Source organism: Phoxinus phoxinus (genome assembly GCF_949152265.1).
Source record: "Phoxinus phoxinus genome assembly, chromosome: 17".
Taxonomy (NCBI): Eukaryota; Metazoa; Chordata; class Actinopteri; order Cypriniformes; family Leuciscidae; genus Phoxinus; species Phoxinus phoxinus.
Window position 1 is genome coordinate 12,181,155 of NC_136892.1, and position 15,421 is coordinate 12,196,575.

At 37.4% G+C, this 15,421-nt stretch overlaps 1 protein-coding gene across 1 annotated transcript in view; it reads left to right on the forward strand.

The window, feature by feature from the left end:
• The first annotated feature begins 4,976 nt into the window (after nucleotides 1-4,976).
• clint1b (clathrin interactor 1b) overlaps nucleotides 4,977-15,421 on the forward strand; it is a 33,467-nt gene continuing 23,022 nt past the window's right edge. Inside the window, exon 1 of the mRNA XM_079585631.1 lies at nucleotides 4,977-5,232. Within this exon, the coding sequence (XP_079441757.1) occupies nucleotides 5,192-5,232 (41 nt within the window). The 5' untranslated portion in view covers nucleotides 4,977-5,191. The remainder of the gene's footprint in view (nucleotides 5,233-15,421) is intronic.

Sequence of the window (15,421 nt, forward strand, 5' to 3'; positions counted from 1 at the left end):
GACACTAGGCGGATCCCGTGACGTCACACCCTTAGCTGATCACGAGCACCACACGGTTAATATAACAGTATGATCTCTCTTATTTCACAATTTTAAACCTATTTATGACCCCTTCCCGTTGAAGCGTGTTCTTCTATTAAATATACACAATACACACGCTTTTCTTTCCCTCTTCTCTGGGCTGTGTTTCAACCCCTAGTGAGCTGCCTAACCGTTACTTGGGCATCATCTTTGGGCATGACAGGAGCGTGCAGCATTTTGGAGCACAATAGGTTTCACCTAAGGGTTTACCTTCATATAATGCTTTAAAATGTTGACTAGGTAGACAGTCCACTACTTTATCATATACATTCTTGTAATACTGTAACGTTACAGGTTCTTGCCAACAGTGGTATAAGTTACCGCTAAAATATCTCTTTAGTCAGCAGCAAATGAGCTTGAACAGTCTCTGATGGCATTTGTCCAACTGTCATATCTGTTGTATTTGTGTGTATAATGATGGAGTTTGTGTTTAAATGTTATGTATTTAGACGGTTCGCAGGCCCGTTATACATGCTAGCTAATTAGCCTATTAGCTTAGCTAAATGCACCATGCTAATTTCATGTGGTGAATGGATAACTGTATGTATCGCTCAACCTTAACATCACAACACACTAGTATTTTTGTTTAGCTAATGTTGTATTTTTAATAACAAACTTGACGATTTACCTGTCAACCCTAAAATACAACGCCGAATGACCTTAGTAGTAACGTTACCTGTGGGCCTTGTTTTGATCCGTCAGTTCTCTTCACCTGAAAATGAATGACTCTGTGACACTAGGCTTGTTTGACTTCATGCAGCTCTGCGCAGACCGATCGGCGGCTGACTTGAAGCAGTGCATGCCGGTTAGAAATTGTGTACGACTTGATACAGCGCCGACGCTACGTGACTGTGACGTATGCCATCAAAGTACCGCTAGAGAGAACTCAGCCAGCGCAGCTTCTCAAGAGCGGCTGCACGAGCTCACAAATCAGCTCACAAATCAGTTTTTTATAACATTAAACACTCTTTTAGTGTAGTTGCGACTCGCGATGTGATATTGTGTCATGTTTATCAAAATAAAGCTGATTAAAAACATCTACTCCACTTCATTGATAGTAGCTATAGGCTTATGTTGAACTTTATTCTTGTTCAAACAGATGCTGTATGAAGCAGTACATAAAGTATTGAATGAAAATGTCTCTGAAACATCTGTGTATTTGGCAAATATTGCATTTATTTCACTTCAGCTGTGGTAAAGTATGCAAACACCATGTGAGCGGTCACTACGGGAACCAGAAAGTGTCCGACTTTCTGTGTGGAGAAACACACACACACACACACACAACTTTGCAGAAAGCAAAGCATTTCCACAAAATATTTGACACCCATCAAGCAGTTTTGATAAGAGTTTTCAGCTAAGATTCGAGTACTCTCAGCTCCATTTAAAACATTTCAACGATTAAATCCATTTCAAATCAGCACAGTAAATACCTAGTCCACAGATTCCAACTCGCTAACAGAGAAATTAACTGTGGTAAAACCCAAGACCTAGAGGTAAACGTTCAAAGAGGCGATTGAGTAAATTGCCAAGAAGCCATTATCTATATATTTCACACCTCATCACAGCTTTTACATGCCACAGCACTATCTCAGTCGGTGGGTCCACGTCTAAGTGCCTACCATGGACATTGTTTACCACTTTACCCCTTCCCGGTGGCCACATCACTACTGAATACTTTATCGGCAGCCACAAAACAGCCTCAGCTGTCAATCTCTGCCACTCCTTTTAGTTAATCTGATCAAATGGTTCCTGAGTGTCCTGACATCCTCATCAAATCTGCCTGCCCACAATGGTCTCTCAGCTCCCTCGAGTGCTAGACTTTGAGGACATTAAGTGCCGTCTTGTGTCTGTTGTCACTCTAGACAATCGATGTTTCTTGCTTGTTTGATTGTCATCAGGTTAATGATTTATTTATACCATGTGTTTATGTGAAAGGTTGCCTTTTTTATCTCCATCTGAGTCCATCTTTAAAATCTCAGCATTTCGCCGGAATTCACACATGGCGGCAATATGACGCAGGCTCTTGAGAAATGGACCCTGAATTGGAGATGACATCAGGAAACGGGTGGCCTAACCTTCGCAGATGTCCGCTGTCCATCACAAAGACGAGCATGATGGAATCAGGATGCCAAAGTGCTGCAGGATTTACAGACTTTCAAGGATGGCTCCTTTCTGCCATTTTATATTTGGGCTATGAAGGATCACGGTGTTTTCTGAATGCGTTGACGTTGTTTTTGACTGCTGTTGTTTGGCGTCCTCGTGTTGAAGGGTGTACTGGAAATGTCCATTAAGTTTTGACAGAGACATTTGGTGAGCTTTGTCCCAGTTTCAAGAGTCAGAAGTTGAACGACAGAGCAACATGTATTAGCTACTATCTGCAACTTAAAACTTGTTGTCAAACACAATTCATAATTTTGGCACAATGCTCGCAATTCACAAACTCTGTGATAAATATCAAATATATCTATTAATCTATTAAAGCAATTATCATGCAAATGTGTGGATGGCTGTATGTGGATTTGGGTGTAGACATGAGGCCGCAGGACAATGTGGAAAAATATGTAAATAAGTAAAGAAAACAACACAATTTCATGGAAAATCAAAACTTCTGTATGTAGGCAAATTCATGGCAAATTCATACAATTTAATTCGTTTTGTATGTTTAGGGGTGGGGTTAGTGGTGGACGTTGTTTACTTTTTTTCCAAATTACATATGGTTTTGTGAATTATGTTTTAAATTAATACGAAATTAAAATACTTTTAGCATTACTTACTTACACAAAATACTACAAATTTGACTTGCTTTACGGCAAGCGTTACAATATCTGATAGGTTTGTTTTTCTTCGTTTCTGGTGTCGCAAATTCGCAATACATCATACTTTCATAAAATCATGCAACATACCTTGTCTGTGACTTGCTGAACGCAATCTTCAAACTTAATAAAACTTAACACACAAAGACAACAGGACATGCAACAGGATCATGCATGATAACTCCTCAAACGTATGATCCATGAAGTTGAAAATTGATATGCGTCTTCTTTGCAGGACGTCTTATTATCCTCTAGTCTAATATGACTTAGATGCTTTAAAAAATTTAAAAAAAAAAATCTGCAGCTATTAACACCAAATATGAATGGCCTACAGTTACAAATATATATATATATATATATATATATATATATATATATATATATATATATATATATATATATATGTACATTTTTGAAAATGAACGTGTACCTAATATTGAGAAAATCATCCACAAGGTGGTGCTATAACAACCAACTTTACATTATATAATAACTCAGCAACCGCGACAGAATCAAAATTCGTATTTTTTCTGAATCCTTGCTTGAAGCCCGAACAATCGTTAATAAGATCTAAAACTTTTTACATGAGAATTAATTCTGAGCAAATATGCCTATAGTTTCATGAATTTATGATGCTCAGGAGGCTAACAGCAAATTCAGCAATTTCAACTGAAATATTAAAGTTGTCCACTAGAGGAAGCCACAGAATAATGAATCTTTTAATAATGTTTTTTTATCAGTTTCCATCCCTTTAAATGGAAATAGATCTAGATCATTTGTATAATATGGTGCACTACTGACAGACTCATTTTATATAATTAGTGTAAATATAAATCTGTGAAATGCATAGATCCTTATATGTTTCACTTTTTTAGACCACTTTTTTCACTTAAAATAAAGAGACAATTTTATGTTTTTTTCACTATGATATATATATATTTAAAATCTATAAAGTCCATTATTTTTTGTTGTGGTATGAATTATAAAATAAACACTTATGTGTTAAACTGCAAGCATAAGGTTAGAAAGCAATATAGCCTATAGTAGAAAAACATAATAAAAATGAAAAGGTCCTTTAGATAAATACTTCAGATAAATAATGTTTTGAGCAGCAAATGAGCTGAAAATCTTCACATTTATTTGAAATGGTCCTGTCCATGCATTTCATCTAAATTTAAATATGAGTCCACACACCACACATATTTTGATCAAACGCTATCGTTCAGTGAATATTCAAGATGGACTTTGCTATAAAAAACACATCACATCAAGGGCCATTGGTGCTTGGACCCCGATGAGTGTAACTTTTATAATATAGCCATGACTTTATTATTAATCTTCTTTTCTTTTCTTTTCTTTTCTTATCTTTCCTTTTCTTTTCTTTTAGATGCACCATTTACAGTTCAAGTGTGTCAACAGTGTATTGGCAAAATCGTATGGTTTGGTACTCAAATAGTATTGCGTGTATTTTTAAATGGTACTATTAACTTAGAAAGACATTCTGAGAAACCTTGTATTTATTTGACAATAATAAAAGTATAATTTATAACCAGATAGGCCTAGATTAGTCTAGGTTTTCTAATACAAACTTTTAAATCTTTCTTTCTACTGATATAATATATGCGTTTTTAAAGGTACACTCTGAAACAAATATGCTGCCTTAAATTCAAGTACAATCAACTTGGATGTTTATACAATTTTCACTTCAATTAAACTGACTTAAAAATTAGTTTTGTATAAACAAAAAAAATTAAAATTGCTAAATCAATGTAAAACATGTTGTCATAACTTATTGATCATATAATTGTATTGTTTATAAATAAATAAATGAAATATAGCCTATAATTCAGTTGGGTTACCACTATAAAGTGTAACCTGGTTAGTTCGATTTAAAATCTTTAAAGTCTTAAGAAATAAAGAATATGCCTGATCTGTTTCTGCAAAATGTATAAACTAACCTGGAGAAACCTAGTAAAAAAAAAAAAAACTTTCGGTGATTAACAAAACAAGTGCTTTGCGTTGTACTTGGCTCGTTACGTTTATCAAAAAACTACATTTCCCGTGATGACCACACCCGACGTCATGCCCGCGTCCTCTCCACCCTGACGCACAACACGCGTCACCGTAGTGCGCGTCCGCTCCGCCTGTGCCGCTGTGTGTGTCGATCAGCGCTGGAGAGGCGGAAGGGGCTGAGGGATTCTGTTATTATCGGTAACAGATCCGAGTCCACCTGTGTTTTAGTGCGGACTGGACGACGAGATATTGAGGCGGAGAGCCCCTGCTAAAGCGCCGAGATGTTGAATATGTGGAAAGTCAGGGAGTTGGTGGATAAAGCGTGAGTATGCCCGGGCTTTTGCTTTCTAAAGATCTTGTGTGTCGATGCAGAGGCCCGTTACTTATGAAGGTGCGGATCCCGTGACGTCACACCCTCAGCTGATCTCGAGCACCACACGGTTAATATAACAAGATGATCTCTCTTATTTCACAATTTTAAACCTATTTATGACCCCTTCCCGTTGAAGCGTGTTCTTCTATTAAATATACACAATACACACGCTTTTCTTTCCCTCTTCTCTGGGCTGTGTTTCAACCCATAGTGAGCTGCCTAACCGTTACTTGGGCATCATCTTTGGGCATGACAGGAGCGTGCAGCATTTTGGAGCACAATAGGTTTCACCTAAGGGTTTACCTTCATATAATGCTTTAAAATGTTGACTAGGTAGACAGTCCACTACTTTATCATATACATTCTTCTTATCTGTAACGTTAGTTCTTGCCAACAGTGGTATAAGTTACCGCTAAAACATCTCTTTAGTCAGCAGCAAATGAGCTTGAACAGTCTCTGATGGCATTTGTCCAACTGTCATATCTGTTGTATTTGTGTGTATAATGATAGAGTTTGTGTTTAAATGTTATGTATTTAGACGGTTCGCAGGCCCGTTATACATGCTAGCTAATTAGCCTATTAGCTTAGCTAAATGCACCATGCTAATTTCATGTGGTGAATGGATAACGGTATCGCTCAACCTTAAAATCACAACACACTTTACTATTTTTGTTTTGTTGTTGTTGTATTTTTTATTAACAAACTTGACGATTTAGCTGACAACCCTAAAATACAACGCCGAATGACCTTAGTAGTAACGTTAACTGTTACCTGTGGGCCTTGTTTTGATCCGTCAGTTCTCTTCACCTGAAAATGAATGAGTTTCAATTCAATCTTTTAGATGATTTACTCTGCAAGTGAGGGTCACTCTGTATGGTGCAAATTCATGAGAAACATAATAATTAGTCTATATTAGCCCAGCTAAGCCCAATGAAAAACTGCATGGCTTTTCTTAAGTTTTCAAAAAGTTAGTGCATGCATGTGCTTTATTGATGGTCACAACTAAAACTGACAGAATTGGTTCGTCTGTATGACATAATAGAAAGTTTCCAACAATAATGTTATTTATAAAGCATCCTGTTGCTTGACCAAACAGCAAAAGGATCCTTTACTTACAAAATAACTACCAATGTGATAATAATCTCAAAACACTGGTGTACATTTTTTCTGAATGACTCTGCTGGTAACATATATTATATCATTCAAATACCAAACAACAGCTGTTTCTTAAAGTTTCATACTGTTTTTATTGCCTATTGGTGAATTGCTGTGGCGGTCTCAAACAAGTTGAAAAAAACAGACAAAAATGGTCTCTGGAAGTCGATCTCAATATTTTTGTTGTGACATTCCCATGACCTACCCAGAAACAATGATTTGATTGTATTAAGTCGTCCAAAGGTAAACCTGCAATAGTTGGTGAAAACTAACCCATTGGAATTACATTTTACCTCAGGTTTAAGAATACATTTCCTAATCCATGGCATCAAGAAACATTTTAACTGTAGAACTTACTGTTTTCTTTTTTTGTCAGTTTGCCCCATTTAGTGGAGCATTGCTGTTTCTAAAGTGATCAAAAATCTGCGTTCCGATACATCGGTGCATCTCTAATGTAATGCTTTCTGTAAGAACTGCTTAAAGGATAATTCCGGTATTTAACACCTTGAGTCTATATTGTAGTTTGTTTTGGATGAACAAGAGTGGTGGACAACATTTTTTTGACAATGGTTCCTCTCTCGAGTTTTTGACTGTAATTGAATTGGCCATGGACCCATTTAACATTGGAGTCAATGGGCATGTCCGAAAATGTCATTAAAACAGCCAATAATGTTCGTTTACAAAACTGTTAAACTCACCGAGTGGTTAGTGGTGTTCGTTGATGATTATAAACAATATATCGTCGCAATATATGATTTCAATTCGTTTATTTTGCTATAGTGGAACTATTTTTTCAGACATTTCACAAACGTGTAACTTCCGCTCAATATTTGAATCTGAAGCGTTAGCACACTCCCGACCACTCGATGGCGATAACGGATGTTTATGTCTCGCGGGACACTCACGGTCACAGTCGAGTTCAACTTCATATTGCACTGGTCAGTGGTCACGTCTTTCAATATGGTTAGAATTTGTGCGGTCAAAAACTGTGGTAAAGTTTCTAAAAAAGTTATTGTTTATTTCGCTTACTCTCCCGGAGCACAGTTGCTCTGCTCGCTAGCCTTATGAGAAACGGAAGCGAGCAAAAAGACTACATCGACCAAATGTAAACAGCCCCCTTTCCGTTTCCGGTAGCGCATTTATATTAACGAGCACTCAGTCCTTCAACAGAATTCAATGGGATTTTACAAAATGACGAATAAAACACGACAGAAACTGTATTTCGCAACACTTTTTGTTTCTGGAACATCAACTAACATCACTAATCACTCGGTGAGTTGCACAGTTTTGAAAACTAATGTTAAAGGTTGTTTTAATGACATTTTCGGACATGCCCAATTGACTCCAATGTTAAATGGGTCCATGGCCAATTCTATTATAGTCAAAAACTCGAGAGAGGAACCATTGTCAAAAAAATGTTGTCCACCACTCTTGTTCATCCAAAACAAACTACAATATAGACTCAAGGTGTTAAATACCGGAATTATCCTTTAAATGGTTATCCTACTCATCATTTTTCTGACTCCCTCCCTGTTCTTCTGGGTGTCTGTTGCACAAACAAGTCTTGCAGTCAAGTTTCTGTAATGTAATGGATGCCAGAGCTGAAGGGATCTTTTAAGCATGCATGAATTCAGCTGAAAGGAGCTGGATATTGATATAGTTGGCCTTTTCATTGTCATTCATTGTGTAATGTTGGGTTCTTTGTATGTCCTTGCAGTGGTACCACATTGATTGATAAATAAATTGGTACAGGTGCAGGCAGCTTTTGTTAAATTGTGTGTAATTGTTTGTGGCGAAACATAATGTTGCGGATTAGCATAGTGATTTTTTTTTTCTTCTTTTTTTATGGCTGGATAAATGGAATGTGCTGCTAGCTAATCGACAGTTGACTTTTTTACTCTAAAAGCTTTTGGATGTACTCTAACTTCACCACTAGACAGGAAATTCATTCTTAAATGTGTTTTTATCAATTACAGTCTGACACAAGTACACATTCAATTCTCAGCATTTGCTTTTATTAAAAAGTCTAATATTAAAAAAAGATATATACTTAAGGCCCAGAATTTTCATTTTTGTGTGTCATTAATGGTTATGGTTACACTTGAGATGATTACAAAATAAATGTGTAAGATCTTGTAGATGCTATAAAAATTACAAATGTCCCTTTTTGTAAGGAAGAGGGGGTTGGAACAAGAAAACAAATGTCTTCAGAGATGTTACCCACCACGGTTGATTTTCACCTGCGTTTGGTTGGTTGGCAGGTGTTACTTTCAAACCCTGAGCTCTTTTACAGTCAGTTTTCGCAAAGGCAAGTTGTATTGAATACTTTGCCAAAATTTAGTTTGAGTCTCTTTTACTTTCAACTGTCTTTTAACATCCCAGATTTAGGAAAAAGGAGTGTGAAAATTCATAAATCAATTAAAAATGATTGCCATTTGTTGAAATTACTTAGTTTTGATTTAGTATGACAGGATTCATGTGACGGGAAAATTATAGTTGGCCTTTACTTTTGTAAAATGTATATTTATTGAAAAATCAGCATTAATATTTTTTTTCTAAAAAGCACCTGTAGTTTAAAGCTTGTTTCTGCCACTGCCACAGAATAAAAAAAGTAATTGTGACTTTATCTCACTATTTTCACAACTTTTTTTCTTGGAATTGCGAGTTTACATCTCGCAATTCAGACTTTTTATCTTAGAATTGTGAGATATAAAGTCACAATTACGAGAAATCAACTCGCAATTGCGAGAAAAAAGTCAGAATTGCGTGATATAAAGTCGCAATGGACTTTATGCACAGCTGCACTACTTCCTGAACTTGTGCAGGCTCCTTTGTTTCCTGTCTGCCATTATTGGACAAACTGATTAATCCAGGTGTGCCTGACCAACAACAATAATCAGACACACTTCGATTAATCAGTTTGTCCAATAATGGCAGACAGGAAACAAAGGAGCTGGCTAAAGTTCAGGAAGTAGTGCAGTGCATAAAGTCCATTGACCCTTTGCAGGGAGCTTGATTGACCGGTGATCTGACCAATCATACTTCGCCATCCGCCATAGGTTACTCACCAAAACTGGCATTTTGACAATTTTCTGTGTATTTTTAACGCTTAAGTGCAGTAAACCACTCAATTTGGTACTTGCGACTCACAAGCTGCTTGAGACTGAGAGGCTTCCCTTATATAGATCAGTGGTGCACGCACTTTTGTGTGGAACCTGTGGGAATTAGTCAAATTATGTGCAATACAAGCACTAGGCTATTTAAACGTAGCGAATGAGTGAGAGGAGGCGGGTGTGTGTCACTTCGCCGTTGGAGAGAAGAGAGTGAGAACGCGCAGCTGACGTTATTGCCTGTGCCGCTGGCAACAAAACGGACCGTCCATGAATTGGGAAGACGTGAGACTGACCAGCTGGTTACTGATCATGCAGAAAAATGTCCGATTCCGGTCAGTCAATCAGTGCATCTCTATGGGCAAGTGTGTTATGTCTAATGATTTAAAATCAGTCGTGCAGTGTATTCCAGCATATCATTGCATGGTATGAACATGTTGTTTAGGGAGTCCCTTTGTGTCCCTCTGTTATGGGACTCCAGAGATTGAATTTTGTTTTTCAATATTTTTGGCAAAATGGAGATGATCCGTTGTTTGGCTGCTGGGAGATGGTTTTGGAGTGATGCATAACCTCAATGACTTGTTTTGGTAATCCACCAACATTTCAACAACCTACAGATGAGAATCATAAATTAGGCTTAAATCCACCCCAAACTAAATTTTCCGGCATATTTCCAACAGAAAGCATGAAATGCCATTTTAATTTTCTTTTTACATGCCAAGTCATGACACACTGCATGGACTTGATTATGATAACTGCAGTACATTACATGATTAGATATTGCAATAGTAATTAAAAATATATAATTATTCCAACTTCGTAGTTCTTATGTTGTGTTCACTGCGCTAGAAGTTAGAGTTAGCAGACACCTAAACAGGAAACAAGCTTGCGGTTTGTGCCTGGCACACACTACAGTGGAGAGCATTCTTCTTGTTGAGAAAGGACTTTGTCCAAACCCTATTTTAAAGTTATTTGCTCTGTTGAATTTTAACAAGATTGGTTACAGAAGTAATCTTCAATTTAATGTCAGCATCAGCACTTCCAGGAAAGTTAAAGTTGAGCCAAAGGTGTGAGATTGGTTTCTTATTTGCAATTGCCCAGTATATTTCATCATCACACATGTTTTTTTTTTTCTTTGTGTAGCCTAACTTTTAATAATAGAATAGTCTAATAGCAATTTTACTGTATTATTCTACTAAATGTGATTTTGAAATGGCTTGTTGTAGGTAGATCAGATGTCAGATTGTGTGAGAATAACATTACTTGCAATGTTTTTTTGGAGTCAGAATGTGAATGTCCAGCTCGTCTGCTTTAAATGTGTTCTTCTGAATACTAAAATATTCTTCATTGATGTGACTGTCACTGGAAACTTTTAGTGCATAATCAATAGCAGCTGAAAAATTACATGGAATTATAAGTGAGATTTGTTGAGATCAACAAATAGTCTCCCTTTATGTTAACCAATTTGGTCAAAAAAGGTATCGTAAATATTTGAGACCAATCACAATGTATCATCATCTTGATGCTGATCTGTGTGTTGAACATACAGCTATTTTCATTAATAACTTTACAATTTCAATTAGAATGTCTCGGATGTCAAAGCCTGCGAGTTGAATCACTTCAGTTCACAGAACTTCACACTTCACAGTGAAAGCATGTTAGATAATTTAATGAATTACACAAAAGCAATTATGTTTTGAATATTCAACTTTTAATTTAAATGCATACATAAAGCTTTATATATAAAGCAAGAATGGCTAAACTTCCGTGTTTTCTTTTTAAGCTTTAAGAACCCATATAAATGGTGAACTAGCCTATATGTTCAGTTGAAACACTTGCATTAATATAGTCAGTTATTTTCCTTCAACTGCCTTCTAAAAACATTTATGGAAGCCACTGTGTTTTTTCCTGCATTGTTTCAATTCATGCTATCTCTTAATCTTCAGCAGAGAAGTGAATCAAACTCTTCATATTTATTGTCATTGGGTGTTCACTGCAGATCAAACCTAGCCTGGCAAGCCAGACCCACATCAAGATGTTAGTCTGGGAACTCACCATTGGGATGGGTCAATCCGAGGGGCGGGATAAACAGTTGTCTTTCAAATTCCCTTTGCATGCAATAGGATAGCGCTACAACCAACCAGAGCAACGAAGCAGGTGACGTAGTCAGAGTGGAAAAAAGATCCGGTCGGCAAAACTCTGAGCGCAACTCCAAGTCCTCCAGAGTTGCGACCAAAGCCGATTTGAAAGACAGCTGTTCACCAGAAGCAGCAGCCATTCTTTGTTTTCAAGTAGCAGGGAACCGTCGCAACTCTATCGTCATTGTTAAGCCCGCCTGCCGACACGATGTGATTGGCCTGACTAGAGTTTGGTTTTTCCAGCTCGAAAGCCAACAGAGAGTTGCTAGACTACAATCAATTTTGCTGCCGCTAGGGTGCGTCTAGATTTCTAGGCTAGATCAAACCCTGAGTTGACCGAGAACGTTTATAGCAAGTGTTCTGAACCTGACAAACCGTCTTGGATTTGTTTGGTTTGGTCTAAATCTACTCTGAATCTTAAAGTTTGTTCAACTAGCTTCCTGCAACAGGCTGCTGAGCTTTATTTATATATTTATTTGTTTGCTGTTGAGTGAAGAATCCAGTGGTAGCCTCAACTCAGAATCACCCGTCTCCATAATTCACATCTCTTGGGACTTCTTTCCCTAACTTTCCCTTGTCCGGGTATCACGCTTTTCATCTCTTAGCTGGCGCTTTCGTTCCCTCTCCATCATACTTATTATAAACCGCCAGCATCCTCATCTCCATCGTAAAGCTTTATCCAGACCTTTGCTTCCCTCAGAAGCTAGAAGTAGTCTTTTTAGTCTGAGGTGGCGGAGCAGGAAAGCTGAAACCACTCAGAGAGCTTTCATGTTAGGCGTCTTGAGTTTGTTGTGGGTTTTTTTGCAGGCCATAGCTCCACAGTGAATGTGCAAGTACACCCATTCATTTCTAGCGAAGAACAGCAAAGGAGGGAATAAAAGAAGTGGAGAGTAAATCTCGGCAGGCCCATAGAACAAAGAGGCTGCGGATGCAAAGGATGGCAAGACGCCCCTACGCCTGTCTGTGCCCCCTTCTCTTTGTGCGAAAGAAAGCCTGCCTCTTCTGCTTTTGTCTTTCCTGCATATTGAATATTCCAGTAAAATATGTGCAGCACGGTACACAGCACCGTACGTGTGTCTGGAATGTATTCATGTGTGTGTGACTGCTCTACAGGCCGCTTGCCTGCATAAACCCACATTCATTATTCAGTTGCCTGAGATTTTCCTTGTAATCTTACGCCAACTTTGCAGCGTTCTCTCTACATGTTTGAGTCGCATTGATTGCCATTCCCACTGTCGTGAACTCTTACTTGACATTGAAGCAACCGATTTGTAGTCACACTAGTGAATTAGCTTCTTGCGTGCCTGATTGGTGATTTGGATTTGAACATTTGCATTTATTAAGTTGTGTTTTTTTTTATTATTTATTTATTTACAAAAGGTTAATAAGTCTCTTAAAAATGTATTACCATTTATGACCAGAAATGTTATGTTGTAAAATGTCATGGTGCTACACCCAAATAAAATGTGTAAAAAAAAAAATACCTTGGAAAATATATTTTACATTTTTGTTGAAAATAAATAATGATCACTCCAATGTGGACATTTTTTTTTGTGATGTAACCACACATAGCATTTTAGAGTCACTAAAGCTGCAGTCCGTTTACTTTTGGCGATTTAGCGGTTAATAAACAGTGCTGTATGCGTCTTGCGGAAGAACTCTGTAGCCGGTGCTACTTCTCTCTGTATGTCTATGACGAGTCACGCAGGTACTGGGCTACTCCGCTGCGGTCCCGACCCGTCTAAAATAGTCCCAATCTAAATGCTTATTATAGGTGTAACGTAGTGATTCAGGATAAGACAAAAACAAAGTTCGGAAAATGGATTCATGGCGTACTCGCTCATTGTATACATTTTGTACATTTTGAACCATTACGGACTGCAGATTTAAATATAATTTTTTATTTTATTTAATTTTTTTACTTTGCCTCATGCCCTTTCATTGACCCTTATGCTACAGTATCAAACAAGTTATTCCTGTGGAGAACAGCGGATTTTACCATAATTGTGCTTATTCTCATACTTGTTAGGCTATTCCTTTGGATTATGCATCATGGCCATTACAGTTCAGATGTGTAATGTTAATGTGCAGTGAATAACCATGAACAAAATCACAAAAATGTATCACTGGATCTAGTTGCCAGTAGAAAACAAGTTGTGAGAACCAAAAAACTTGTAGCATCTCGTCTTCAAATTGCAGTGAGCTAAACTCTAGCAATAACAAAAACTGTTAGATGACCTACTTGTTCGTTAATTGTGCTTTAGAAAAGGATATAAATACATAAAATGTATACAAGGATAAAATGTATGGGGTTTTTTTAGAAATAGAATCACAATAAGGATAAATAGGTCTTATTTATAAAATATGAGCAGAGCGAGTTTGTAAATTGTACATAAAAACATTCGTATGGATTGAATTAAATGACAATTTACATGCTAATGGATTCATGAACGATTTACTTATTCATTATGCTCGTGTTTTATTAATAAGACCCAAAGATTGTATCCACACAGCCCTGCTCAACGTACAAATACATGATGTAATGAAGCTGGAAGAATTTAAGTGTGGCTTTTTATGGAATAGTGCTGGTTAAGCAACTAACATTCTTCCTTGCCAGCTGCCACACAGTTAGATCCATCTTTCAGTCATCAAGACCATATGTGCAGCATTTGCCTCCATCTGAATAGTCTGAATTACTTGAGGTTTTGTTTTTGAAAGTGTTTACAGATTGAATTTGCTCTTCCATTAAGTCAAACTGGTCTATTGGAACGACCACGCCACCCACAAATCCTGAAAGTGACGCAGCTGAGTTGGATTGATTTCCTTGTTGCCAGTTTTTGCTGAAGTCATTGATTTGGATCAGATGTGATTTGGGCTCTCTGACTCTTCAAATGATTGTGAATTAGCTACGTTGTATTTCCAGACCACCTGCTTCCACGTTCCAGCGAGATGCATGTTGCCCACCTGCTCATCATCAAGCACCACTTGACTGTCTTTAATAACTTCCAGAAGTTCACTTCCACTCTCCCACCCTCTTTACCCTTTGGGGACTGTGAGAGTGAGGCGGAAAAAGCCACGTTTTCACATTAGTAATGATTATGGAAAGTGTTTGCAGCTGTTTTGAGAGTTCGCATTTTAAACCTCTGCTGAGTGCCACCTCTTCAGTGGTTATGTGGTTCTGGAATTGAACTTTCATTTACAGGCTGTGTCCATGTTGATTTTCTAGCCTATATTAGTAGGATGCACTGGATAGTCTGGTCTTAAGGTCGTACTGCACTAAGCTTACAGTCGGCCATAGTCAGGCCATTGTTGAGTGTCTGTGGACCTATTTTTTTCCAGTTCTGCTCCGTTGACTCTAGTTTCCTTTTGGAACTGTGATATCAGCAACATTTACATACTAACAGTTGATTGGACAACTACTCTCACATGAAATGCATCAAACCATATTATAGAGTTATAGAGTTAAGAGCAGCTCGGACATTATGTTAAACATCTCCTATTCGTCATCTGCTTAGGAATGACATTATGGTGAGAATAGGATGATCAGTTTGGAAGGATAATTTTGTCGGAGAGTGACCTATTCCTGAAGTGTAGTTTAAAAATTTTCCCAGGCTGTGGAAACTTTGTAAGTTGAGGAATGAATTTGCATTACACTGTCACTTCCAAACCTGTTAAAGACTTTTTTTTTTTTTTTCTTTTTTTTTTAAGTATCGTTCTAGGTTAATTGTCAATCTG